Source organism: Nerophis ophidion, linkage group LG09 (assembly GCF_033978795.1).
Source record: "Nerophis ophidion isolate RoL-2023_Sa linkage group LG09, RoL_Noph_v1.0, whole genome shotgun sequence".
In the NCBI taxonomy this organism is placed as follows: Eukaryota; Metazoa; Chordata; class Actinopteri; order Syngnathiformes; family Syngnathidae; genus Nerophis; species Nerophis ophidion.
The window spans coordinates 28634477-28661382 of NC_084619.1; the positions used below are offsets into that span (position 1 = coordinate 28634477).

The following is a 26906-nucleotide window of genomic DNA, read 5'->3' on the forward strand; positions in this document are numbered from 1 at the left end:
ACTAAAGTGTTACCAAAAACACTTTTTTGGGGTCAAACATGGAAAAAGTCACTTTATTATTCAATGTAACAAAGACACAAGTCATCAGGTCACAGGGCTTTAATTGTGTGTATCCATGACTAACGTATGCGATTGAGCAGATATGCTGCATTATTAATTTTAGCTATGTAGGAATAATAATGTGTTTAAAATTCTTCATCGACTCTTTGAATAAGTCCGTTAGGGATCTTGTTTGATTGATTCTTGCTTGTTGAGAAAACTGAATGAACAGTGTTGGTTGCAGCGTACACAAAATGTTGATAAAAGTAAAAAGATTACATGCGTAAATATTTGGAAAGCTAAACGCATGGGATGTGTGTGGTCAAATCTGGCAAAACAGTATCAGTCCTCAGCTAGATCTCAGTGACATAATCATGCAGACAAGGCGTAGTGAGCTGCAGATCCTTGCTGACCCCTGCTTGAGCTGTCGTTGAGGCACATGTGTTCCCATGCTCGCGTGGCCTCCGATAGGGGGGTCTTCTGAAGGAGAGATTGTAGGAGCGTCGATAGGAGCCCAGCCTCTTCCACACCTTAAGCTGTGGCTCGCTCGACTGGCTTCTTCTGCCATTCAGTTTGTCTCCTGGGCCACAGTCCGCCTCACGGTCCTCGTGCTGCCCAGAGGGCCGGCACACTGCCAGGAAGATGGCCAGCGCTGCGAGCAGCAGAGATAAGCCCAGCACCAGCATAATGGTGAATTGTGGGTCATGGCTGTCTAAAGAATGGGACGATGGGAGCGAGATTGTGGCGTTGGATTGATTGAACACGGTGTGTTCTGTGGTGGAGAAGAATGTTAAGTTGGTTGTCCGATCACTGGTGTTCATGTTGGTGAGAACCTGGATAAAAAACACATGAGGTTTCAACTTTCGTTCCAGAGGTTTTCACAATTCAAGTGTCAGCTTGGGTTGTGCAATATGGACGATATACGAGATAATAGACATGAATTTGGCCGGCGATAGAGCTTTTAATACTATTGTTTTATTGTGATAATGCATGTTAATGACACATTCTAGCTGTGTGTGCGGCAAATCTGATAGCATCTGATAACAAGCATCCTCAACGTACTCTAGCATAGCAATTTTTCCATATTCATTTTCTCCGCAGTGCAAAGCCGCTTCTAAGTTTGCAATTCTTGCTTCCATCCATCCATTTTCTACCGCTTATTCCCTTTGGGGTCGCGGGGGGCCCTGGTGCCTATCTCAGCTGCAATCGGGCGGAAGGCGGGGTACACCCTGGACAAGTCGCCACCTCATCGCAGGGTCAACACAGATAGACAGACAACATTCACACTCACATTCACACACTAGGGCCAATTTAGTGTTGCCAATCAACCTATCCCCAGGTGCATGTCTTTGGAAGTGGGAGGAAGCCGGAGTACTCGGAGGGAACCCACGCAGTCACGGGGAGGACATGCAAACTCCACACAGAAAGATCCTGAGCCCGGGATTGAACCCTGACTACTCAGGACCTTCGTATTGTGAGGCAGACGCACTAACCCTTCTGCCACCGTGAAATTCTTGCTTCCATGGCGACAAAATAAATCGTTTATTTTATTTACTTATTCGTGTTTTTATTTGACATGTACAGTTAAACATTGCGACTCATAGGTAACCGATGTTCAAAGTACTTAAGAATTCTAGCCACAGGCTAATTTTCCAACTTTGTCCCCGCGAGGCTTTAAAAAAAGATGAGAAAATTGTAAAACACATATAAAAGGATTAGGACAAGTACAAAAATAAAAACACATTGAAAATAATTGGCCCCAATTGTCCACTCTATATCTGGCCACTTTTTCAGTTTTGTGGAGAAAACTCACAAGTATCATCCCTGGAGGACAGGATATAGCAAAACATGCTACACTACATACAGTAGGAAGATATGCTAACTGGATCAATACCAATATCAACGGTAACGATATCGAGTATGTAATCAGTATATGGTCGATAGTACAGTGATTAGATTAATATTTTTTATGTACTCCTTTTTGGTATTGTTTACAAACTTTGGAAATACGACCCTGGACACAGAAAGGTTTTAAGGGCAAAAAACATTTTTAATTTATAGTTATACAAAGCCATCCTGTATTTTTTTCTGATTATAATTTAGATTAAACGTTGAATCATTCAATGATCTTGAAAATTTGAAGTATCAGTATGAGCATTGGTACTATGACCAATACTGCCCCTGTAACTACTTGGTATTGAATCGACACTCAAAATTGTATCTCCTGAAATAATATAAAGTTTCAAAATAATAAAATAGGTGCTAATTACATTTTAACAGAAGTGTAGAGAGAACATGTTACAACAGAGTAACCAGCTGTTAACATTAAATTACCAAATAGATTAATAATAACTTTAAGAAAATAATGCAACTGGAAATGACACAATATGGCTCCGTTTACACTGCACACCAAATCAGATTTTTTTTGCCCTTAAGTATTTTTTTGCCGGTCAAAACGCTCCAAACTGCTTAAAATCTGATCATTTGGCATCAAATTCAGGCTACATCAGGAGGTAGTCCTGATCGAATGCGATTGGAATCAGATCTTATTAAATATGACTCCAGTCTAAACGCCATGCGACCTGAATGTGATTTTTTGGTCAGTCTTGGGCGAACTACGTCATTTGTGTGCGCGGGGAAAGGCGCAGTCGCCAGCATATATGCATTCAAAGTCTATTTGAGACGACCAATTTTTCGGTGCAATAGTGCCCAAATAATAGTCTATATGTAATATGCAAAAATATATTTTGATTCCTAAAGAATAGCGATTGTTGAGTGACCGAAAGTGACACTATAGTGTGTTTGCTTACATGCGAGTTAAACGTAGATGCATGCTGATGTCCGTGTCTCCTCTACTTAACAGCCTTATAAGATTACTACCCTCCCAAAAATACTACACTGCATACTACATATAGTACACTACACAATGCCTTTTTTCTTTATTTTCATGACTATTTACATTGTAGATTGTCACTGAAGGCATCAACATTATTAATGAACACATGTGGAGTCATGTACTTAACAAAAAAAGGTAAAATAACTGAAAACGTGTTATATATTCTAGTTCCTTCAAAATAGCCACCCTTTGCTCTGATTACTGCTTAGCACACTCTTGGCATTCTCTCGATGAGCTTCCAACACACCTGTGGAGTGAAAACCATTTCAGGTGACCACCTCTTGAAGCTCATCGAGGAAAATGCCAAGAGTGCGCAAACTAGTACCATATTTTTCGGAGTATAAGTCGCTCCGAAGTATAAGTCACAACTGCCGAAAATACATAATAAAGAAGGAAAAAACATATTTAAGTCGCACTGGTGTATAAGTCGCATTTTTGGGGGAAATTTATTTGATAAAACCCAACACCAAGAATAGACATTTGAAAGGCAATTTAAAATAAATAAAGAATAGTGAACAACAGGCTGAATAAGTGTACGTTATATGACGCATAAATAACCAACTGAGAAGGTGCCTTGTATGTTAACGTAACATATTATGGTAAGAGTCATTCAAATAACTATAACATATAGAACATGCTATATGTTTACCAATCTGTCACTCCTAATCGATAAATCCGATGAAATCTTATACGTCTAGTCTCTTACGTGAATGAGCTAGATAATAGTATTTGATATTTTACAATAATGTGTTAATAATTTCACACATAAGTCGCTCCTGAGTATAAGTCGCACCCCGGGCCAAACAATGAAAAAAACTGCGACTTATAGTCCGAAAAATACAGTAATCACAGCAGAGGGTGGCTATTTTGAAGAAACTAGAATATAAAACGTGTTTTCAGTTATTTTACCTTTTATTGTTAGGTACATAACTCCAAATGTGTTCATTCATAGTTTTGATGCCTTCAGTGACAATCTACAAGGTAAATAGTCATGAAAATAAAGAAAACGCATTGAATAAGATGGTGTGTCCAAACTTTTGGCCTGTACATCCATTTATACATTATATTACTTTATTTTTGTTTCACGTGAAAAAAAACACATTTTTAAGGTGTGATGACTTATATTTTATTTTGGAGTAGTGGCGACTTCCTCCCGATCAACTTCCGAGGTTTTCACTTGTGAAAGTGAAGTGCGCAAGCAAGTGACGTCGAGGCCACATTGGGGCCTGTGCACGTTTACACCGGAGACTGATAAAAATCCTTATTTTAATTGCAACTGTTTCGTCAGCATTTTTTCCCAGCTGACTAAACAGTCAGCTGGAAAAAAATCAGATTGAAAAAAAATCCAATTTGGGCCACTTTGGCCCGCAGTGTAAACGTAGTCAAAGTTACCGCACACATCATCAGCTGAATGAGGAGCCTTTTAAACCTGTTTAGGAAATGGTTCTATTATCATTTGCATACCAAATAATACATGGTAATATATATCGTTATTGCATGAGGCTACAATTTATATCGCAAGATAGATTTTAGGCCCTGGAGTCAGCTCTCTTTTTTTGCCTCAGCAGTCAAGTGGAACCATGCTGAGTAGGTTTATTGGGGAGCTGATTTGATTGAGATCATACACTCCTGCAATACACTGACACACATGCAGAAGTACTCGCATTTATGTTTGTATAGATACGCAGCTGTTGCAAGTGTTTGGCATTTGCAGCAATTAAGCCGCTATTAAATTAAAGGTTAAAAAAATAGCCAGTGCTTGACAGGCTTTTTTCAATGCGAAACAAATTGGGTTTATTAAAGTGACGCTTACAAAATGCAAGGCGCCCACCTCGTCTACCCCGGTCTCCAATTATCCCCCCTTTCATTCCCCGCGCCCCCATCTCTTCAGCGCCGTAACATTTGTAAATGTCATCGTCCTTAATTCAGCAGAGACAAAGCGTCGCTTATCGGTTTAAGGGAAACACACTGGGACGTGAAATTATTTTTAAGAGCAAATGCCAGGAAAAGCTGTGAGATAAGCCAGTGGAGCAAGAGGCTTGTTAAAGCGTCACTTCATTAGTCAGCGACATAAGCACACGTGTGTAAGTTAGCCAACGAAAAAAGGAAATTGAAATTAAGTACACGCGTATTGTATTACAGTGAGAATCTAAAATTGAATGAATGAATGACGGGGGCACTGTGTATGAAATTGTACAGCTGGGGTCACCAACCTTTTGGAAACCAAAAGCTACTTCTTGGGTACTGATTAATGCGAAGGGCTACCAGTTTGATACACACTTAAATCAATTGCCATAAATAGCCAAATTGCTCAATTTATCTTTAACTCCATGTTATTATTAATAATTAATGATATTCATCTTTGTGGAAACACTGATCATCTTAATGATTTCTCACAATAAATATATATTTTTGATGACATGTTTTAAATAGGTTAGAATATATAACAAATAGGACCAAGCTATATTTCTAACAAAGACAAATCATTATTTCTTCTAGATTTTCCAGAACAAAAATTTTAAAAGAAATTCAAAAGACTTTGAAATAAGAATTAAATTTGATTCTACAGATTTTCTAGATTTGCCAGAATAATTTTTTTAAATTTTAATCATAAATTTGAAGAAATATTTCACAAATATTCTTCGTCAAAAAAACAGAAGCTAAAATGAAGAATTAAATTAAAATGTATTTATTATTCTTTAAAATAAATTTACTTGGATATTGATTTAAATTGTCAGGAAAGAAGAGGAAGGAATTTAAAAGGTAAAAAAGTATATGTTTAAAAATCCTAAAATCATTTTTAAGGTTGTATTTTTTTCTCTAAAATTCTCTTTCTGAAAGTTATAAGAAGCAAAGTAAAAAAATAAATGAATTGATTTAAACAAGTGAAGACCAAGTCTTTAGAATATTTTCTTGGATTTTCAAATTCTATTTGAGTTTTGTCTCTCTTAGAATTAAAAATGTCGAGCAAAGCGAGACCAGCTTGCTAGTAAATAAATACAATTTAAAAAAATAGAGGCAGCTCACTGGTAAGTGCTGCTATTTGAGCTATTTTTAGAACAGGCCAGCGGGCGACTCATCTGGTCCTGACGGGCTACCTGATGCCCGCGGGCATCGTGTTGGTGACACCTGTTGTACAGCAACCCTATCCCCAGCTCCCTAACTAATTGGGGAATAAAATTGCAGAACTCGTCTGTTCATCCCTGGTGGTCTAATGGGTTGCGTCAGGAAGAGGGACCTATAATGATTTTTCTATTTTCCAATTTATTAAAGTTGATACAATCATGGCCGTAACTACCAATGAGGACACAGTGGTCTTGTCCTATGTATCTTTTTTATTTGACAAAAAGATGATGACATGACTGACATTGGTGCACTGCACATCACCATGCGGTAGATCATCCTCTCTCAATATACGATCCATGGTCATGCACAGCAGCACAGCCCTCTACAATTCCAGAAAAACATAACGCAATTAAGTCCTCTTTTACTTTGAATGTTTGATCTGAAATGTGCCGTCAAAATAAAATAAATAAATAAATGGGTTGTACTTGTATAGCGCTTTTCTACCTTTAAGGTACTCAAAGCGCTTTGACACTACTTCCACATTTACCCATTCACACACACATTCACACACTGATGAAGGGAGGTGCCATGCAAGGCGCTAACCAGCACCCATCAGGAGCAAAGGTGAAGTGTCTTGCTCAAGGACACAACGGACGTGACGAGGTTGGTACTAGGTGGGGATTGAACCAGGGACCCTCGGGTTGCGCACGGCTCCTATCCCACTGCACCACGCCGTCCCAAAATTAATATTAAAGTATACAGACGCCGCTAATGTACAAACCCCGTTTCCACATGAGTTGGGAAATTGTGTTAGATGTAAATATAAACGGAATACAATGATTTGCAAATCATTTTCAACCCATATTCAGTTGAATATGCTACAAAGACAACATATTTGATGGTCAAACTGATAAACATTTTTTTTTTTGCAAATGATCATTAACTTTAGAATTTGATGCCAGCAACATGTAACAAAGCAGTTGGGAAAGGTGGCAATGAATACTGATAAAGTTGAGGAATGCTCATCAAGCACTTATTTGAAACATCCCACAGGTGTGCAGGCTAATTAGGAACAGGTGGGTGCCATGATTGGGTATAAAAATAGCTTCCCAAAAAATGCTCAGTCTTTCACAAGAAAGGATGAGGCGAGGTACACCCCTTTGTCCACAACTGCATGAGCAAATAGTCAAACAGTTTAAGAACAACGTTTCTCAAAGTGCAATTGCAAGAAATGTAGAGATTTCAACATCTACGGTCCATAATATCATCAAAAGGTTCAGAGAATCTGGAGAAATCACTCCACTTAAGCGGCATGGCGGGAAGCCAACATTGAATGACAGTGACATTTGATCCCTCAGTATCCCCACTGTATCAAAAACCGAAATCATGTAAAAGTTAAAGTCCCAACAATAGTCACACACACACTAGGTGTGGTGAAATTATTTTTGTGGTGAGGGGGAGCAGTGAGCAGCAGCGGTGGCATCATTTATGGGAATTTAACCCCCATTTCCAACCCTTGATACTGAGTGTCAAGCATGGAGGTAATGGGTCCCATTTTTAGAGTCTTTGGTATAACTCGGCCGGGGTTTGAACTCACGACCTTCCAGTCTTAGGGCGGACACTCTAACCACAAGGCCACTGAGCAGGTTTATGTCTGTAAGGTGCCACCCTGCCCAGAACGCAGAACACGCGCTGTGCTAAGGGCTTCGCTGTACGTGGGGGTCTCCGTTTTGTATGAAGAAGCGCAAATGTAAATTGTTAAATGACAAAATGCTTCAAATGAAATGTTCCTCAAATATATTCCTGGCCACGTCATGCTCTGTCACTGAATAGAATATGAAGACAGATTTCCCCTTTTTACTTCCGAAGCCTCTCCTGGCTCAAACCGTTGGGTTCACATTCATTTTGGAGATAAAATGTAAAAAAACAACATAGTTTTTAATGATGTTGAATTTGTTTAATACGCTAAACTTTAGCATATTCATTTAAAAAAGCGGGATTTTCATTGTGTTACTGAGGGTGATATTATTCAAATGGTGCTGGGATATTAATGATTTTGGCCTTTAGAACAGGGGTCCCCAAACTACGGCCCGCGGGCTGGATCCCGCCCGCCGGCATTAGAGTTCTGGCCTGCGGGAAGTCCCAAGTAATTTTTTTTATTTTTTATTTTAAATCTGTCCTTTCTAATCTATTTTCTACTGCTTGTTGCTTGTTACTCTCAGAGTCTCCTAGCCGCTCAGGCAAATCACATTGTCTAAAAATGCATTTTCCAATGATGACGTGATATCATATATATACATACATATATATATATATATATATATATATATATATATATATATATATATATATATATATATATATACATATATATATATATATGTATGTATATATATATATATATACATATATATATTCATATATATATATGTATATATATATATATATATATATATATATATATATATATATATATATATATATATATGTAGGTGTGGGAAAAAATCACAAGACTACTTCATGAAGTAGTCTTGTGATTTTTTCCCACACCTACATATTGCGCTCTACCACGGTATCGAGCACTATTCTCTGGATAATCCAATCAAGATATATATATATATATATATGTGTGTGATTATATATATCTATATATATATATATATATACATATATATATATATATACATACCTATACATACATATATATATATATATATATATATATATATATATATATAGAAACAGCCTGGACCCCAGCCAAATTATTTTAACCCAATGCGGCCCCCGTGTCAAAAAGTTTGGGAACCCCTACTTTAAAAGCTCTTCTTGGACCACCAATTTTTGACTTCCGTACTTGTCAAATCCTGGCTTAAAATGTTGGATACTCATGTTGAACAATGCCGAAGCATAAAATCAGAAGGTTTGTGGATTTCGGCGTAAGATTGCATGCGGTTTTGGAAGCCTCTGAACGCTGTGTTTTGCAGTCTTTTTAACAGTGGGCCATTTTTGACATCACAGATTGATGGACGTACTTATATGGTCTTCCTACTTTCTGCTGTTGGCCAGCCTCCTGCCATTTCTTCTTGTTTCATGCTCCCTTGCCTGCTCTGATGTCTATAAAGTAAATACTGTTTGTGTTTATTTGATCAAAACATTTTATATGGGACTGTTTTGTCAACATCGTCCAGTATGAAACTGGATTAGCCGCTAAACTCGGACGAACGAGACGGCGGCATTGCAACCTTACTACCTGGTTTAAGGAAACAAAACAGAAAGAAGGATAAAGTATAGTTTCCATATAATAGTCGCATGCGCACAATAACACTGACGTGCGACATTCAGTGTGATAAATGTTGTAAAATACAGCTTTTTTAAATACATCATTGTGCGCCACATAAGGTGTACCTAATTTTGTGACCGGTGAATGTATATATATATATATATATATATATATATATATATATATATATATATATATATATATATATATATATATGTATATATATATATATATATATATATATATATATGTATATATATATATTAGGGCTGGGCAACGATTACAAATTTTAATCGAAGTTAATCGCACTATTTCTCTGATTAATCGCGATTAACTGCATTGTATACGCAAAGCCCAATAATGAATTCAAAAGTAGTGTGTAGTGCACCTTTATTGGAATATTCTCCCACATGAACAAAAGCGCCAAAACATTTGTTGTGCAAACACAATTTAAATCAGTCCTTGTTAAACAGTAGCAGTTAAATAGCATATTTTATGAAAATCAACTCAAAAAATGTAAATACAAACATTTAAGCTTATTGCCACTGCCAGGGTACTTAAGTTATCGTCTTTGTTATGGAAAATAAATATAATCTACATACAAATCTCTGAGCCACAATAATAACATCTGAACAGGCAATTTCTGAGGTAACAGCAGAAACATTTTTTTTATCAGGGATCTTATGTTTAAAAAACCTATATTATAGGTAGTGGGCTGTTTTAGGGAATTTTTGATCAAATTATCCGTAGTAGCAATATTAATGATGTTGTGTTTATTCTGCGTAGTGCACTTAGAATATTTATGACCATATCTAGGAATTCATATAATGGGAATTTTCCGATTGTTTGCTTGGTGCTTTGATAAACTGAACGCATCATATACATGGTACTATATTGTGATGTTATGAGCCAGGGGAAAAAAGAACTACCCTACCCAGCATGCAACAGGAGTGACGAGCACGCGCGGTAGCCCGGTATAGGTTGTGTCGCCATGACGGCATCTTGTATGTTGTGATATGCACGCTCTGAAAGCAAACGTTAAGAACTCAGCCAACACGCCTTGTCTGCATTATTCATAAATAGACAGACAACACATATACTCCGCTGCTTCACAGGCCGCTGGATGTAGCCGGCAAAGTATTCCCATGCTAGCTAGCTGGTCTAGCAATCACGCGTCATTCAGTCCAAAATGGCCTGATCTATCCACATTCAGAATTGTCTGGCGGTCGTAAGTGATCCCGGAGTGACCACGCTTTAAGCCAGCCATGAAATTTGCAGAATTGTCCGGTATTTTTGCCAAATGTTCCATCTTTACCAAGAGCCCCTCGACGCCGAAGCCCTTCCGGGCGACGCCATCTTGTTAAGAAAAGGCGTTAACAAAATAAAAGCATGTAAACAACATACGCAAATGTGCGATAAAATAATTGTCGGCGTTAATAGATTGATGAGTTAACTCATAATTAACGCATGAATTTGCCCACCCCTAATATATATATAAAATAGTTTAAGAAATTTTGTTTTTTCTGCCTGTGGGAGAGTGGCCGCGCGCAACCCGAGGGTCCCTGGTTCAATCCCCACCTAGTACCATCCTAGTCACGTCCGTTGTGTCCTGAGCAAGACACTTCACCCTTGCTCCTGATGGGTGCTGGTTAGCGCCTTGCATGGCAGCTCCCTCCTTCAGTGTGTGAATGTGTGTGTGAATGGGTAAATGTGGAACTAGTGTCAAAGCCCATTGAGTACCTTGAAGGTAGAAAAGCGCTATACAAGTACAACCAATTTATCATTTATCCTCGATGAGGTGGCGACTTGTCCAGGGTGTAAACCACCTTCCGTCCGATTGTAGCTGAGATAGGCACCAGCGCCCCCCGCGACCCCAAAGGGAATAAGCGGTACAAAAAATGGATGGATGGATGCATGGATGGGTTTTGTTTTCTGGAAAAAAAAAAAGCGATACTTGTCGTCTTCAAGATATACATTTAACAGTGTCCATTTCTCAAAAGATCAATTCTGATGTTTTTGGAGAGGGTGGGGCGTGGAAGATTTCTTTTGCAATCTGGGAACTCCTCAACACAAGAACCGTTTTTAGATATATGCAGAAACTAGGTAATGCATTTTTTTGTGGAGCAAAATGTACACCAAAGCATATCCAATACATAATATCCAAACCTATAGGGCTGCAACGATTAATTGATTATTTGTGTTAGAAAAAACATTTCGATATATTTTCTGTTGCTTTAATCTATAATTTATTCAGTATAACTAATCAAAATTAATAAAATCCAGACCGCATGTAGGTCCTGTAACTTTAAATAGGTCGACATAGCTCCATGACAGCGGTAGTGTGTGGTTGACCTCTGTGGCGGCAAACTATTTTTTATTTTTTATTTTTATGAATGCACACATGTTAAGAGTACAATTTAAATGCTGATGTACATATAATAGGACAAAAAATAATGAAAGTTATAGCAAAACATATATTCTTTTAAATGTTAACTATTTTCCATAAAACACTAATTGAGGCTATAATTTAGTGTGTTTTATCAATTACTCGATTCATCAAAAAAACGAATTAATGAATTACTCGATTAGTAATGTAATGCAGTGGTTCTCAACCTTTTTTCAGTGATGTACCCCCTGTGAATTTTTTTTTATTCAAGTACCCCCTAATAAGAGCAAAGCATTTTTGGTTGAAAAAAAAAAGAAATAAAGAACTAAAATAAAGCACTATGTCATCAGTTTGTGATTTATTAAATTGTAGTGGTCTTTTTTTAACTATTTGTAAAAAATCTATATAAAAATAACTAAAAACCTGTTGAAAAATAAACAAGTGATTCAATTATAAATAAAGATTTCTACACATAGAAGTAATCATCAACTTAAAGTGCCCTCTTTGGGGATTGTAATAGAGATCCATCTGGATTCATAAACTTAATTCTATACATTTCTTCACAAAGAAATAAATCTTTGACATCAATATTTATAAAACATGTCCACAAAAAATGTAGCTGTCAACACTGAATATTGCATTGTTGCATTTCTTTTCACAGTTTATCAACTTAAATTCATATTTTGTTGAATTATTATTCAATAAATAAATGTATGAAGGATTTTTTAATTGTTGCTATTTTTAGAATATTCTAAAAAAATCTCACGTACCCCTTGGGATACCTTCAAGTACCCCCAGGGATACGTGTACCCTCATTTGAGAACCACTGATGTAATGGGTGGTTGCAGCCCTATCTAAACCACTAGAAAGTGTATTAAATGTCGATTAAAATAATTGTTAAGCAAAATCTTCATGCAATTGTCTTGCTCTGGGAACCTCTAACAGGAAACATCCATCCATCCATCCATTTTCTACCGCTTATTCCCTTTGGGGTTGCGGGGGGCGCTGGTGACTATCTCAGCTACAATCGGGCGGAAGGCGGGGTACACCCTGGACAAGTCGCCATCTCATCGCAGGGCCAACACAGATAGACAGACAACATTCACACTCACATTCACACACTAGGGCCAATTTAGTGTTGCCAATCAACCTATCCCCAGGTGCATGTCTTTGGAAGTGGGAGGAAGCCGGAATACCCGTAGGGAACCCACGCATTCACGGGGAGAACAAGCAAACGCCACACAGAAAGATCCCGAGTCTGGGATTGGACCCTGATTACTCAGGACCTTCGTATTGTGAGGCAGACGCACTAACCCCTCTTCCACCGTGAAGCCACTAACAGGAAACATGGTTTTATAAATTGACTTCATTTTTTGGGGTTATTTTGCATACAAAAAATATTTACTCAAAAATGTTATTCCAATGCTTTTGCTTTACTCCAGAACATGCAAATTAAATTTAGGTTCAAATTATATCATAGAAAAATGGATTCACACAAATAAAGAAAGGCAGAATGATGCTAATAATCACCACACGATAGAGGTAAAAATAATGTATTCCTTATTTATTTTTCAGGGAGATATGTGTATGATATGTGTCACTCTGCTCAAGCATCTAAACAAAGGTAATAGAACTCAACATTTGAGGTTTCTCTCGCTCTAACTCTCTTGTTGCAAGGTTTTGTCTGCACTCCAAACTAACAATTTCTTAGTAGCATTCTTGCATACCATGTTGTCATTTTTTCGAAAAGCTCTTTTATTGCTCTGTCGGTCATTTATCTGTGATGTGTTGACAATTATTAACTGCCTCTAAGAAAACAGAGGGAGTGTGCAACACACTAACACGTGTTAAAGATCAAATATTATACCAATGTGTTTATTTCAAATTCACAAGCTTCTAATAGAAAAGTAATAGATAGTTATTAACACGCACCCCTAAATGTATTCATCAGGACCACACAACTAGTATTCCCCCTGCAGTATTTACATATGAGTAATAATAAAAAATAAAATATATGCTACTCACAGCCACTCTTTACTCTTTCTTGTAACTGAGGTCAGATTTGTCTCTTGGCTCCACACACTTGTTTTCCCCCCTAAAACTGCTGCTTTCCCAGAGACGGAGAGGGGAAAACAAAAGGGAAAAGGGGGTGAAAAATGTGTAAGGGCATCAGAGACCAAAACACCTCACCTGTGTTTCAGTCCCAGCAAATGAAGTGCATGAATGCCACTAAGACATAGTATTTAGGAACTGATAAGACTACACAGTACTTGTGTAGCCAAACAACATCTGGCTCTGTAAAATAGTCTTACACATCATGCACCCCCTCTGCCAGCTTGAGTGGTGCAGTCCACTGTGTAATACCCTATTCATCTCTCACCAATCTGACCCCCCAGACTCCTTTTTTCCCGTTACCCCTCCCGTCTCCTCCTCTTTCTCCACGTCTCTTTATGAAGCTAATGAGACTGAAGTCGGGCCCCTCTTCACTGTGCTGAGAGAGCGCAAAGAAGGACAAGAGAGAGTGAGCACGAGAGAGAGAGAGAGAGAGAGAGTGTGTGTGTGTGTGTGTGTGTGTGTGTGTGTGTGTGTGTGTGTCTGTGTGTGTTTGCGTGCGTGCGTGCGTGCGTGCGTGTGTGTGTGTGTGTGTGTGTGTGTGTGTGTGCGTGCGTGTGTGTGTGTGTGTGTGTGTGTGTGCGTGTGTGTGTGTCCATACCTTAGCACAGTGGTTCCTAACCTTTTTGGAGGTTCCGAACCCCACCAGTTTCATACGCGCATTTACCGAACCCTTCTTTTGTGAAAAAAATGTTTTTTTCAAATTCAAGACAAAGTTATGTTGTTTTTTTTTCCTGGTTTACAAAATGAACCTTGCAACAAATTACACACCTGCAAATCAGTGTGACTTCTGCAGTTGCCGTATCCACGATACGCCGATATGTGGCTTTTACACACACATAAGTGAATCCAAGGCATACTTGGTCAACAGCCATACAGGAAACACTGAGGGTGGCCATATAAACAACTTTAACACTTATACAAATATGCACCACACTGTGAACCCACACCAAACTAGAATGACAAACACATTTCGGGAGAAAATCCTCACCGAATCACAACAGAACAAATACCCAGGCCCCTTGCAGCACTAACTTTTCCAGGTTCTACAATATACACACCCCCGCTACCACCAAATCCTACCCACCTCAACCAGCACCCCCCCACCTCATCTCCCGAATTCGGAGGTCTCACGGTTGGCAATTATGGATGAGTCGGGTGTGTCTTGACTGGCTCCGCCGAACCCCTGAGGCCGACTCACCGAACCCCTAGGGTTCGATCATATCCAGGTTAAGAACCACTGCCTTAGCACAAGTGTATCCTTACGCAATTGAATATGCACTTTGTGGGTTTTGACATATCCACAGAGGAGCACTATGAGGTCATGAATTCGGCCTCATCGAGTGCCGGCATCTCTCTGGATTCACAAGTCAGGCTCATCAATCAATCATCAATCAATGTTTGCTTATATAGCCCTAAATCACTAGTGTCTCAAAGGGCTGCATGACATGGTCCATTCAAGCGTGCTCTGCTATTTGTCAGCGCGTACTCCATAGAGCTTTCCTCGACATCTTGCAGCCCGCCGGACATACAGTCGCGATCAAAAGTTTACATAATGAACATAATGTCATGGCTGTCTTGAGTTTTCAATAATTTCTACAACTCTTATTTTTTTGTGATAGAGTGAATGGAGCACATGGTTGGTCACAAAAAAACATTCATGAAGTTTGGTTCTTTTATTAATTTATTATGGGTCTACTGAAAATGTGACCAAATCTGCTGGGTCAAAAGTATACATACAGCAATGTTAATATTTGGTTACATGTTCCTTGGCAAGTTTTACTGCAAAAAGGCACTTTTGGTAGCCATCCACAAGCTTCTGGTAGAATTTTGGACCACTCCTCTTGACAAAATTGTTGCAGTTCAGCTAAATGTGTTGGTTTTCTGACATGGACTTGTTTCTTCAGCATTGTCCACAAGTTTATGTCAGGACTTTGGTAAAGCCGTTCTAAAACCTTAATTCTAGCCTGATTTAGCCATTCCTTTGCCACTTTTGACGTGTGTTTAGGGGTCATCGTCCTGTTTGAACAAACAACTGTGCTCAAGACCCAAACTCTGGGCTGATGATTTTAAGTTGTCCTGAATAATTTGGACCTAATCTTCCTTTTTATCGTCCCATTTACTCTTTGTAAAGTACCATTTCTATTGGCAGCAAAACAGCCCCAGAGCATAGTACTACCACCACCTTGCTTGACAGTAGGAATTGGTGTTCCTGGGATTAAGGGCCTCACATTTTCTCCTCCAAACATATTGGGGGGTATTGTGGCCAAACAGCTTAATTTTTGTTTCTTCTGACCACAGAACATTCCTCCAGAAGGTCTTCTCTTTGTCCATGTGATTTCAGATGAAACAAAAATTAAGCTGTTTAGCCACAATACCCAGCAATATGTTTGGAGGAAAAAATGTGAGGCCTTTAATCCCAGGAACACCATACCAACCGACAAGCATGAAGGTGGTACTATTTTGCTCTGGGCCTATTTTCCTGCATATGGGACTGGTGCTTTACAGAGAGTAAATGGGACAAGGAAAAATGAAGATTACCTCCAAATTCTTCAGGACAACCTATAATCAACAGCCCGGAGGTTGGGTCTTGAGCACAGTTGTTTGTTCAAACAGGATGATGACCCCAAACACACATCAAAAGTGGTAAAGGAATGGCTAAAGCAGGCTAGAATTAAGGTTTTAGAATGGCCTTCCCAAAGTCCTGACTTAATTAACATGTGGACAATGCTGAAGAAACAAGTCATGTCAGAAAACCAACAAATTTAGCTGAACTGCAACAATTCTGTCAAGAGGATTGGTCAAAAATTCAACCAGAAGCTTACCAGAAGCTTGCCAGAAGCTGGTGGATGGCTACCAAAAGCAACTTTTTGCAGTGAAACTTGCCAAGGGACATGTAACCAAATATTAACATTGCTGTATGTATACTTTTGACCCAGCAGATTTGGTCACATTTACAATAGACTCATAATAAATTAATAAAAGAACCAAACTTCATGAATGTTTTTTGTGACCAACAAGTATTTGCTTCAATCACTCTATCACAAAAAAATAGATGTTGTAGAAATGATTGGAAACTCAAGACAGCCATGACATTATGTTTTTTAAAAGTGTATGTAAACTTTTGATCGCGACTGTACGCCTGCAGGACAGAAAGAGAGGGGCAAATGCATTCGTTGCCTCCGAGCCATTTGGCCTTGCTGTGTTGTTGTGGCAACAAGACCTTGGATACTAAGACTGTGTGCAGAAGGAAGCTGTCAACAGATTTTGTCTAAATGTCTTAGTAAATGTTTGGGTGAGCAACAGGATCAGGTGGAACGTATCGTAAGAAGACATGAGAACTACACAGAATAAGCTCAAATAGTGTTTCATCACCTAACTAGTGCTGTCAAAGTTAGCATATTAATGCAAGTCATTAATCACAAACAAATATGACATTAATAATGTAAAACGGCAGATTGTTCACGTAATTTTTTTAAACATCATGCTCCTTTTAGTGAAATGCAATCTTGGACTACTTTTATACTGCAAGGCCCAAATCAGATTTTCTCCAGCTGACTGGGTTGTACTTGTATAGCGCTTTTCTACCTTCAAGGTACTCAAAGCGCTTTGACACTACTTCCACATTCACCCATTCACACACACATTCACACACTGATGGAGGGAGCTGCCATGCAAGGCGCCAACCAGCACCCATCAGGAGCAAGGGTGAAGTGTGTCTTGCTCAGGACACAACGGACGTGACGAGGTTGGTACTAGGTGGAGATTGAACCATGGACCCTCGGGTTGCGCACGGCCACTCTCCCCATTGCGCCACGCCGTCCCTATAAAATAAAAAAATAAAATGTCATCTTTATCACACTAACAGTACAAACGTGCCTGTGGCTTGCCGTGCGTTTCCCACCTAGGCGTTCAGTGATGTCCGACTTCAAAGATGACCTCTCAACATACCATAATTCATGACCGTTGCTGAAGAAATACTATACAGGAACACATTTACGTCCTACGGGTTATTTTTTGGCAAATTTACTGTCATAACGCACAAATACATATTGAAAGTGAAAAGAAAATATTTGAACTCACTATTCGACGCCGTATAAGCCGAGTGGAAATGGCGAGCATTTCCATACTTCGTCGCCAGAACAGCTGAGTTAGCTTCCGGGGTTGGCCGACATCGTCTCACAAGATGTAGTTTCTCTTTAAATATCCTTCTTGAAAATCCATCCATCCATTTTCTACCGCTTATTCCCTTTTGAGGTCGCGGGGGGCGCTGGCGCATATCTCAGCTACAATCGGGCGGAAGGCGGAGTACACCCTGGACAAGTCACTACCTCATCGCACGGCCAACACAGATAGACAGACAAAATTCATACTCACATTCACACACTAGGGCCATTTTAGTGTTGCCAATCAACCTATCCCCAGGTGCATGCCTTTGGCCTTGCAAATATATAGCTGCCACCTAATCAACGTTTTGCTCTTTCTCTGCTATGGCTATGGCGCAACACTTCCCGCTTCCTGCTAAGTTGAAACATGTGAATGGATACTCACTTTGGAATGACAAGTGAGTTTCCAATCACAGTCTCGTTAACAACAGGCTACTGTCAACAAATTGTGATCTGATTGGCTATCGCAACTGTCTTATCACATCTAAGTGTTCTCAAATTCATCCGATACTCAAGATGAGTATCCAATGAAAAAGTCATGTTCAACTTGAGGCCATCTAGAAGGCCTTACTGATAACAACTTGTGATCTGATTGGCTATCGCAACTGTCTATCACTGGATGTCCTTGATCACTTACAGGGCATGGACGCCCACATTGTTGATTCTGAAGACAGATTTGGTACAGCATGGCAACATAAGCTAGCTGAAGTCTGATTGGATAAAGTAAAACTAAAAACAGCAGCACTGGAAGTAGCATAATATGACATGAAGAGGATATGAATACTTTTAGATGTTTAGGGAAAGTAAATAAAAAAACAATTTTATCTTTAATTATGATCAGGATTTCTGGTTATGTTAGGGCAGCAGAGAAGGCCTTGCTGGCCCTGATGGCACACCACTGAAATGTGTGCAGGCCACACCTCGGCGTCACTTGCATGCGCAGTTTGATAAAGTGAAAACAAAAGAAATTGACCGAATTCTATAAATGAACAGGGAAGTCACGAATACTACTACAAAATAAAATAAAAAACGCCACACCTTAACAATGAGTGGTGTTTACGTAAAAATAAATTAAAGTAATATATTTAATACTGTATATATAGCGCAATATATTTGGAAAGGTTTTAATCTTTTTATGGCAGTTAAGTAAAGGCAACAGGAACATCAGCAAGGATCAACGTTGGCTTTATTTTTCAACTCACTTACATAAACAACTCACACAATGCACGTCACATGAAAGCAAATATGGGACAGTGTACACGTCAATTCTGGTGTGTCATCAATCGCTATTTTTTCTGAATCATTGTATATAATATTAACACATTAATTTATTACATTTACAGTAGCTTATTATTTGTGCGCTAATGACTAATGATGCACTGAAAATTCAGCCACTGAAAAAATACTTTGCTCAGCGAAATTGAATGTTGTGATGACGTATCCACTTCTACTTACACGGGCTGCGTCTTTCTCCACGCACACATATGATGCTCACCCATAGATGACGTAGGAGTTGCCTTCAGGACGCATTTCCGTTTATCCTGAAATTAGTTCCGGCATTGATTAAAATAACCAAAATACGGTAAAATTGTACATATTAGTTATTGTTATGAACCTGTCAAGTATATATAGACTTGTGGTGTGTATACAAAATGTTGATAGAGGGTTTTGAAGTTGTTTTAGAGAGCTATAAAGGCTACAACAGTGACTCCAATTAGCCACATTTCACAAGCGTTTTTTTATCATCTTTAAAATACAAAAAAAACTAATAATAATAATTATGAAATATAGGCAAAATTCCAAAAAAGTGCAGCTCTTCGAGCGATGATATTGGTAATTGTCACCAACTACTGACCTGTACTACACCTGACCCAGTGTAAAAAAACAACTAAAGTCACATACATTTTTATACCCAAAAATTGTTTCGCCATTTTTGGGTGCATGACAAAAAAATTAATAAAATATTAATATTTCTCCATTAAACTGTTTTATGAATGTATTTTATGTATAATTACAATATACATTTTAACATTTTCTTGAGTAGAAATTAGTCAATATGCCATTTCACGTTCTTGGATTTCTGTGTGTGAAGCGGAAAAAGGCTGATGGTGTAGCTTACTGGCTGGTCTGCCTGTCATAATGTCACCAAAATAATGTTTGCAGATACATTTTTACACCAGGACTTTGTAGTTTGTATACTGTAAAGTCTACAGACTGTTTTTAATGTAAGTGGGTCATCGATATTCTTGATAATCGGACCATATATCAAGAAAACAGAAGCTGTTGGCGCTGAATTAGAGAGCCTCTTGTTGTATTCTGACTCCAAACACTGTGAGAAGTCGGGGCGACTGTGAGCTAGCATATGCATGTTGCTACCCGTTTTTTTTAGCGAGGAATTGTGTGTGTGTGTGTGTGTGTGTGTGTGTGTGTGTGTGTGTGTGTGTGTGTTCGTTCTTGTATTTATACCCTTTTTGAGACCCTTCTTGATACATCAACAAGGAAAAGTACCCTCTAGTGAACAAGGACCGGTGAACAAGTTAAAACCATTGCATCTAATAAAAAATGTCTCATTTGCACACCTGGTGGTGAAATTTATCAAAATGAAAAAGAAGGGGTTTTTCAAATTGACTGTGTATTGCTTTTAAAAAGTGCTCCTCCTCTGGTCAACATATGAAATAACAAGTGTATGTAAAAGTTTGAAATGCTCCCCATCTGGCCAACATATATAATGTGTGTAAGAAACCGAAATGCGCCTCTTTTGGCCAGAATTAATAAAAATTATAAATATGTAAATAGAGAAACACTGTCATAACTTGAAGTAAATAATGAAGGTTAAAAAACAATTACAAACAAAACATTCAGAAAATAAAAATGAACTAAAAGCAGTCTTTTTCTCACAATGTGTCGACTTTTTTTCTTATAAAATTGGCAATAACTTCTCATATTACTTTTGTTTCTGTAATATTGCAATATTTTCTCTTGATATCACTTTTTAATGCAAAATGTTGAAATTTGTCATATAAAATTGTTTCTTTTTTTCTTTCTTTCTTTCTTTCTTTCTTTCTTTCTTAGTTTATTTCGAACATGAACACATTTACAATACAATACAGACAATTTAATATCACCTCACATCACATCATGACTTTTATAACAATATTGCCAATTTGTTTGTTGTTCTTCTTATAAAATGGTGACATCTTTGACATGATTATTATAATATAACCAACATTCTAAAGTTTTCTTATAAAATTGTGACTTTTGTCAAGTAAAATTACAACTGTTTTTATAAAATTGCCAGAATGTCAAGCTTTTATTATATAACTGCGACTGTTATTGAGTAAAATTCCAACTTTTATCATAATATTGCAAAAATGTTAAGTTTTTCTTGTAAAAGTTTAACTTGGGTTGAGTAAAAATTACGACTTTTATTATGTCATAAGTTTTTCTTGTAAAATTCCAACTAATTTTTCACAACAAGCTTTTTTATATTTAATTAGTTCGTATATATTATTAATGTTGTAAATAAAAATATTTTATATATTTAGAAAGAGTGGTCCTAAAGAGGGAGGCATTTTTTCAGAGGTCTCAAGAAGGTAACAATTACAAGAATGTGTGTGTGTGTGTGGGTGTGTGTGTGTGTGTGTGTGGGTGTGTGTGCGTGCGTGTGCGTGCGTGTGCGTGTTTGTCAAATGCTATAAAGAGGTTTAAATGTTCTGCTGAATGAATGAATGACTGATTGCCAGCATTGCAGGTGATTGTAGGCCTGATGAGTGGTGGTCTCCGACTTTTGCACAGTAGTGTAACAGATGTTGTACGTGTGTGTGCTTGTACAGGTACAAGCGACAGATGCAGACCAGGGGGAAAACGGCCTTGTCCTCTACAGGATCGTCACTGGTATGAATGTTACTCTCTTTGCTCAACTTGTTAATGTATCAAAAAATGTATACACGGGCTGATTTAGAGTTCACGAGTCTTGCAGGTGCCTCTGGAGAAATCCTGCATACTGTAGCCCTGTGTTTTTGTGTTGAATGCAGGAAACAGTCACAGCCTGTTCAGCATCGACAAACAAACGGGATTAATGACCAGAGGGCGCAGGCCATTGGACAGAGAGACCAGCAGCTCACACGTGTTGGAAGTGGAAGCCTACAACAGTGATGAAGGCAGCATGAGGAGCACTGTGAGGGTGAGCAGCACACCCGTACAACATCACATAGCCATTATAGTAACTTGTTCTTGCATTGCTGCTTGTGTCGACTTACTGTAAGTTTAACCCCTGCAGGTGATCGTATATGTGGACGACACAAATGATGAGGTGCCGGTATTTACCCAGCAACAGTACAACCGTCTTGGCCTTAGAGAGACTGCTGGGATTGGTACCTCTGTGATAGTGGTTCGTGCTGCAGACCCTGACACCGGTGAGTTCAGTGGGAAGACAGTGCAGGACTCTAGAGCTTATTGGTTTTATTAGTTGACTTAGTTCCATAACACTGGGTTGATTAAAAAACACTCTCTCCTGTGCTGTGTGGTACTTCTTTTTTTTTTTTTTATCTCGGTCTGTCTGTCTATCTATGTATACCATATGTCAGTGGTTCTCAACCTTTTTTCAGTGATGTACCCCCTGTGAACATTTTTTTTTAATTCAAGTACCCCCTAATCAGAGTGAAGCATTTCTGGTTGAAAAAAAGAGATAAAGAAGTAAAATACAGCACTATGTCATTAGTTTCTGATTTATTAAATTGAATAACAGTGCAAAATACTGCTTATTTGTAGTGGTCTTTCTAGAACTATTTGGAAAAAATATATATAAAAATAACTAAAAACTTGTTGAAAAATAAACAAGTGATTCAATCATAAATAAAGATTTCTGCACATAGAAGGGAATTGTAATACGTAGGGATCCATCGGATTCGTGAACTTAATTCCAAACTTTTCTTCACAAAAAAAGACATCTTTAACATCAATATTTATGGAACATGTCCACAAAAAATCTAGCTGTCAACACTGAATATTGCATTGTTGTATTTTTTTCACAGTTTAGGAACTTACATTCATATTTTGTTGAAGTATTTTTGAAATGTTGCTATTTTTAGCAACATTTCAAACAGTATTAAGTTCAAGGATTTTTGAAATGTTGCTATTTTTAGAATATTTAAAAAAAAATCTCACATACCCCTTGACATACCTTCAAGTACCCCCAGGGGTATACGTACCCCCATTTGAGAACCACTGCCATATGTCATTAAAAAATGTAATTTCAGTACAAAGATGCTACAAGTCATTGCAGTAATAGCTCATAACTCACATAAGCAGCATAGTAGATGCAGATAGTGCACCTGTAAAGAGCGCCCATCTGACTCACATATCCTGACCTGATGAGGAAATAGAAATAAATATGAATCTTTTCCCCCCCTCATCCAAGCGGCGCCCCCTAAACAATGTCGCCAATGTGGCCTACAGTATATTTGAAACCACCACTCCTGCAAGTTCTAGATTCTAGGGATAGCCATTCAAAATAAGGCAGCATTTGCGCAAATGTTGACATAACAAGAAAATGTGTTAACAGGAAAAAACAAACCTAAAATATTTTAGACTTAGACTTAGACAAACTTTGTTGATCCACGAGGGAAATTGTTCCACAGAGTCGCTTAGTTACAAAGGATGGAAAGGGTTAGGAAGGAAAGGATAATGCAGGTGTAAAGTAGACTAAAAATGTAGCATAGTAGCAATATAAAATATAACAGATATATAATATTTACATATGATATATACAGTATGTAATATTTACTGATACATATACGTCGATCCCGTGGGTGCTTCGGGCCAGAGCACACACGTACAATGCCATGCCCCCACGTGGGATTGATGGCAACTTCCAATCTTTAAAATATATTTTTTTAAATCAATCCTGTTGTAGTTAATTTTGTGGCGAGTTTGGTCCGTTTTACAAAACATTGAAGCCAAGTATCATATGGGGGGGGGGCGCTTCACGGTGGCAGAAGGGTTAGTGCATCTTCCTCACAATACGAATGTCCTGCAGTCCTGGGTTCAATCCCAGGCTCGGGATCTTTCTGTGTGGACTTTGCATGTTCTCCCCGTGACTGCATGGGTTCCCTCCGGGTACTCCGGCTTCCTCCCACTTCCAAAGACATGCACCTGGGTATAGGTTGATTGGCAACACTAAATTGGCCCTAGTGTGTGAATGTGAGTGTGAATGTTGTCTGACTATCCGTGTTGGCCCTGCGATGAGGTGGCGACTTGTCCAGGGTGTACACCGCCTTCCGCTCGAATGCAGCTGAGATAGGCTCCAGCGCCCCCCGTGACCCCAAAAGGGAATAAGCGGTAGGACATGGATGGATGGATCATATGGGGTATTTACTTCGCTGAACGTGTATTTTTGTTTTTTTGTTTTTAATACACACACACCGAGCACCCACTGGCAGAAATGTAGATCGGCACCTATGTACTGATATATTATTATATTACATTTTTATATAATATGGCAGCACGGTGGAACAATACGAAGGTCCTGGGTTCAATCCTGGGCTCGGGATCTTTCTGTGTGGAGTTTGCATGTTCTCCTCCGTGACTGCGTGGGTTCCTCCCAGGTTGATTGGCAACACTAAATTGGCCCCAGTGTGTGAATGTGATTGTGAATGTTGTCTGTCTTTCTGTGTTGGCCCTGTGATGAGGTGGTGACTTGTCCAGGTTGTAAACCGCATTCTGCCCGAATGCAGCTGAGGTAGGCTCCAGCACCCGCCGCAACCCGAAAGGGACAAGCGGTAGAAAATGGATGGATGGATGGATGGATATATAATATTTGACAAATTCCAATTACCATGTAAATATGACAGTATATGTGACTGCTGCAGAAAGAAAAAAAAAGGGCAGCATATAATAGAGTAGATCCAGGAGAAAATATACATTATAAACAAAGCGAGATACCTAAAATAGAACACTTGCTTAAACTATCAAAAAATATATATGTGGTGCAAACTTTTTTAACGATGTTTACACTGCAGGCCAAAGTGGACCAAATCCGATTTTTTTCCCAGCTGACTGTTTGGGTTACAAGTAAAATGCGATCTTTTTAGACTCCAGTATATACGCGCACAGGCCCCAATGTGGCCCCAATGTGGCCCCAATGTGGTCTCGACGTCACTTGCATGCGCAGTTCGATAAAGTGAAATGGAAGGAGGTTGGCCACATTCTGTAAATGAACAAGGAAGTTGCTACTACTATTGAAAACATGGGCGCCACAGATCAGCGCCTTTGTGGGTTTGTGCTGTGGTTGATGTGTAGAGGAAGTACGCAGATGATGGAAAACAACTGCAGAAGGAGGAAGTGATTGTGAAAGGGGATTGTGCTGTGCACACCAATGATCAAAGATGACGCAAAAGTCATTGTCATTAGTTGTCATTGTCGTCAATGTGGCATTGCCGTTTAGACTGCAGTCGCATTTATAAAGATCAGATTCCAAACACATTCAGACAACCTCCTGATGTGACCCAAACCTGATGTGTAAATATCAGATTTTAAGTAGTTGGGAGTTTTTATAATGGCAAAAAAAATCAGATCTGTGTCACTTGAGGGCAAAAAAATCGAATTCGGTGTGTAGTGTAAACAGAGCCATAGTTCCTTGCTACATTCTACTTTCAGTGACGTGTGTTAGAATTATATTATTACATTAGATATCATATACAGAAAGTAATCTATCCATACAGAAAAAAAAACATAAATAACAGCTCTCCTAGAAAGAGTCCAGTTTATATTTTTCAAATTTTCCTTGTTTATACGTTCTATAAAATACATTTTAGGGTTTAGGAGTATATTTGATTACACCCTGAGCCAAAGTCAGTTGATGCAAAGCACCACAACAGTACCGTATAGCATAACATAGCAGGTGTATGTAGTAGAGCTGTCAAATGATGGGAATATTTAATTGGGATGAATCACATTTTGTCCATAGTTAATTCATGTTTTTTTGTGAATATTATATATATATATATATATATATAATAATAACCAACCGACCGACAGACATATATATGTATGTGTGTGTTTGTGTATATATATTTATATATACAGATATATACATATATGTAGGTGTGGGAAAAATCACAAGACTACTTAATCTCTACAGAACTGTTTCATGAGGGGTTCCCTCAATCATCAGGAGATTTTAATGGAAGCATTCACATACAATGGTTTATATAGGGCACAGAGACGCGCGGCAACCCGTACATATCACAATGATGATTGAGGGAACCCCTCATGAAACAGTTCTGTAGAGATGAAGTAGTCTTGTGATTTTTCCCACACCTACATATTGCGCTCTACCACAGTATCGAGCACTATTCTCTGGATAATCCAATCAAGACATATATATATATATATATATATATATATATATATATATATATATATATATATATATATATATATATATATATATATACATTTATTTATTTAAATTTTCAGCCTCAAATTCTGCCACAAATTCTCACTGTGTCTCATTGCTTCTTTCTCTGTCAGTCAGGGCACAGCCTGAGTGTATTTGGGGAAGGTGTTGCCAATATCCAGGTTTTATTTTTTAAAAAACAAACTACCTACTGGAGCAGTCGTGTTTTAGTTTATTGTGGGGACAAAAACGCAAGCTCAAATAAATAACCACACGTCCAAAAACAAGCCCAAAAAATGTTATCCCACAACTCACGAACTTCGCAAGCGACTTTAGAAAAATATGTGTTAATAATAAACTGATTTGGCTACACTATGTGCACATGGACACAATTAATCAGATTAAAAGCCTAACCGGATAAAGAAAAAAAAAAACTTCATGTAAACACACTAATCGGAATATTTTGACCAATTCCAAACATTTGGATCAAAATTTAATGCCACTCGAAATGGGTGGTTTATGCCGATTGTCCTTCAGACTGGAACGCATGTAACACTTCTTTT

The 26906-nt window shown here is 38.4% G+C and overlaps 2 protein-coding genes across 4 annotated transcripts in view; one reads left to right on the top strand and one right to left on the bottom strand.

Annotated features, from left to right (window-relative positions):
- The window catches only part of cdh23 (cadherin-related 23), a 619519-nt gene that overhangs the window by 452119 nt on the left and 140494 nt on the right, over positions 1-26906 (top strand). For 2 of the 3 annotated variants that reach the window (XM_061910729.1, XM_061910730.1), the window contains exons 28-30: positions 21779-21839; positions 21980-22128; positions 22225-22360. In XM_061910729.1, coding sequence (XP_061766713.1) covers positions 21779-21839; positions 21980-22128; positions 22225-22360 — 346 coding nt within the window. Of the gene's footprint in view, positions 1-13242; positions 13292-21778; positions 21840-21979; positions 22129-22224; positions 22361-26906 lie in introns of those variants that run through there. The other variant, XM_061910731.1, reaches the window with a different exon arrangement.
- On the bottom strand, positions 54-13823 carry LOC133559203 (uncharacterized protein C10orf105-like). Its single transcript, XM_061910733.1, has 2 exons — positions 13693-13823; positions 54-872 (listed from the first exon to the last, which is right to left on the bottom strand). The coding sequence occupies exon 2, from the start codon at positions 858-860 to the stop codon at positions 393-395; it is 468 nt and encodes a 155-aa protein (XP_061766717.1). The 5' UTR covers positions 861-872; positions 13693-13823; the 3' UTR covers positions 54-392.